The sequence below is a fragment of the Cornus florida genome, unplaced genomic scaffold (assembly GCF_030987335.1).
Source record: "Cornus florida cultivar Cherokee Brave unplaced genomic scaffold, ASM3098733v1 CherokeeBrave_3.0.0_Hap2_Chr10, whole genome shotgun sequence".
In the NCBI taxonomy this organism is placed as follows: Eukaryota; Viridiplantae; Streptophyta; class Magnoliopsida; order Cornales; family Cornaceae; genus Cornus; species Cornus florida.
Window position 1 is genome coordinate 68,355,706 of NW_026775580.1, and position 3,084 is coordinate 68,358,789.

At 37.0% G+C, this 3,084-nt stretch overlaps 1 protein-coding gene across 1 annotated transcript; it reads right to left on the minus strand.

Moving 5' to 3' along the window:
- Positions 1–855: 855 nt before the first annotated feature.
- On the minus strand, positions 856–2,186 carry LOC132277788 (uncharacterized). The gene is made up of 2 exons (XM_059779635.1): positions 2,148–2,186; positions 856–1,737 (listed from the first exon to the last, which is right to left on the minus strand). Exons 1-2 carry the CDS (start codon positions 2,184–2,186, stop codon positions 856–858), a joined length of 921 nt encoding a protein of 306 aa, XP_059635618.1.
- Between the last annotated feature and the right edge of the window lie 898 nt (positions 2,187–3,084).

The window sequence follows — 3,084 nt, forward strand, 5'->3', positions numbered from 1 at the left end:
TTCTAGGATTTGATCAATGAATAGGAGTGGAAAATCATCTTTCCTAGTTGCAGAGTTTAGTTTTCTGTAATCAATGCACACACGCCAAGTAGTGGTAGTACGTTGTGGCACAAGTTCTCCCGCTGAATTTTTAGCAACGGTGAGGCCAGACTTCTTTGGAATAACTTAAGTGGGACTAACCCACTTACTATCTAAGATGGGGTAGATGATTCCCGCATCTAATAGCTTGATTACCTCTTTCATGACAACCTCCTTCATGTTAGGATTCAACCGACACTGCACTTCTCGGGAAGGTTTAGCTTCTTCCTCTAAAAGAATGTGGTGCATGCAAATAAAAGGGTCAATTCTTTATAAATCAGCCACCGACCAACCAATAGCTTCTTTGTGCTCTTGTAGCACTGCTAGAAGGCTGTTTTCTTGATCTTTTGAAAGATCCGATGCAATAATGACCAGAAGAGTGTTGTTTACACCAAGAAATACATACTTGAGATTAACTGGAAGTGGCTTTAACTCAAGTTGAGGTGGAGATTTCAATGAAGGGACAGGAGGAGTGCTGGAAATTAATAGAAGAGGTTCCTTTGGCATTTTCCAAGAAGAAAAGTCTGAGATTATATTAGCTTCAAGTAAAAAGTTGACTTCACAAATGGATTGATCAATATCATAATTTTCAAAGTCAAAATGAGCTACGAAAGTTTCAAGAGGATCTTGACTTAAAATAAATAGGAGAGATTCTTCAACCATTTCATCAATGATGTCAAGAGAGAAACAATCATATTCCCCTTGAGGATGTTGAGAAACACTAAAGATGTTAAGCTTCACCTTCATATTTCCAAAAGAAATATCCATCACCCCGGATCAGCAATATATTGAAGCATTAGCTATAGCTAAGAAAGGCCGACCAAAGATTACAGGAATATGTTTTATTGGATTATGAACTGGTTTAGTATCTAGAACCATAAAATCTACCGGGAAGTAGAAATTGTCCACCTTGATGAGTACATCTTCAATGATACCACGAGGTTGCTTTACGTATCTATCCGCAAGTTGTAAGACAACCGAAGTGGATTTGAGTTCTCCTAAACCAAGTTGCAAGTATACTGAGTAAGGAATCAGATTTACACTTGATCCTAAGTCAAGAAGGGCCTTTTCTATCTTATTGTCTCCAGTGACACACGAGATTGTCGAGGCAACCGGATCCTTAAACTTTGGAGGTGTATTATGCTGAATGATAGCACTTGCTTGCTTAGTTAAACTCACCTTTTTTGGAATATTGCTCTTAGAAATGTGTTTTTGAGTACACAAATCTTTAAGAAATTTTGCATAAGGTGGAATTTTCTTAATGACGTCAAGGAGAGGAATGTTGATCTTTACTTGCTTAAAGACTTCAAACATATCCTGAATTTTATCGCCCTTTTTCCCAATATGTGTGGACTTTATAAGGCATTGAGGAAAATGAGCCTTAGGCTCATAAGATGTCTCAATATTTTGGATTGGCGGATTTGGAATTTCTGGACTATCTTTCAGATTTTTAGATGAAGAAGTTGAATTCTTGAGAGCAAGAATTTCAGCTTTTTCATCAACCTTATTGTCCACAACTCTTCCATTTTGAAGTGTGGTGATTGCTTGAACTTGCTCAAGATTTAATCCACTTGGAGGAGTGATCTCATCAATTATATACTGACCTTTCGGGTTCACCACAGGTTGAACTGGAAGTTTTCCTGTGTCTTTCTTGTGCAGCTAATTTATTGAATTAGCCATTTATCCCAGTTGGGTTTTAATATTGGCTATTGATTGAGAGTGAGTATTAACCAATTGCATAGTTGATTGCAAACCACTAAGAGTAGCCATTATCTGCTTATTGGAAATTACTAACTCATCCAATTAAGATTGTTGCGAAGGAACATGATTCTAATTGAAAAAATATACATTATAGGAAAGAGGCCGATAGCTTGAAAAAGCTTGTAATGGCCAGTTCATGGACTGAGAATTAGATTGATTTGATTGCCCATAACCTTAGAATGATGAATTTTGTGGGGCTTGTTGCCTCCACGAGAACTTTGGATGATCCCTCCAACCCGGATTGTATATATTAGAGTAGGGATTATTTCCAGGGCAAGAGAACATGACATTTACCTGTTCTGGCATACCTTCAGAAAATTGCTCCGGTGTGGGGCAATCTTCTGCATTATGGAAAGTACTTATGCAATGTGCACATATAGCACTTGATGAAGAATTCTGGGAAGATGAGAGATGTGGTGCCACAAGCTGAAAAACTTTGTGGGCTATGTCATCCACTTGAGTAGATTCTTGTAATAACCCGGTCTTTTTCCTCCTTTTCCATTTTTGGCGATTTTCTTTTTTCGTCTTTTTCCTATTTTGTCTTTTCCTTATTTCGTCTTTTAGTCGTTTTTCATTTTTCCGTGCATAACCTCACTTGTTATGCTCAGATTTGATTCCGATTTTACATGCATTCATGATATTTGATTTCCATGACATTAGTATTTTTACTTTTCTTGAAAAGCATGCTAGATTAGTACTTTTCTTGTAAAGGGCATGAATGCATACTTTAGTGTAATTATTTATAACTTTTGGGGTTTTAGTGTAATTATGTAAAATAATTATTTTTCATTTTGGGGACCTTTTTACAAATTATTTTAGAGGATATTTTAAAAAAGGACCATTTTGTAATTTTTGGAAAGTGTGACAAGTGTCACACTCTCATGGAGCCATTTGTTGGCATTTAGGTGAAGAGACTTGGCACCATGACTTCTTGACATTTGGTGGGTGGAGATTCATCCATGTGTTGGCCTTAGATTGGTGCACATGTAACCATTGATTATTGACAAGTGTAGACTTGAGATTAAGCCTAAGGATAGAGCCTTTGATTTGTGACAAGTGTAGGATCAAGATTTAGTCTTGCAAGTGTGTGTGTGTAAGGTAGTGTAAGAGCACATAGTGAGTGGAGGATCTCTAACCCTTCCACTCACCATTTTTCACTTATCCTCTTCATTTTCCTTAGTTCTTCAAAGTTCTAACCTAGTCACCATTGGAGAAAAGCTTGGTTAATAGCTTTCTTCTTTAATT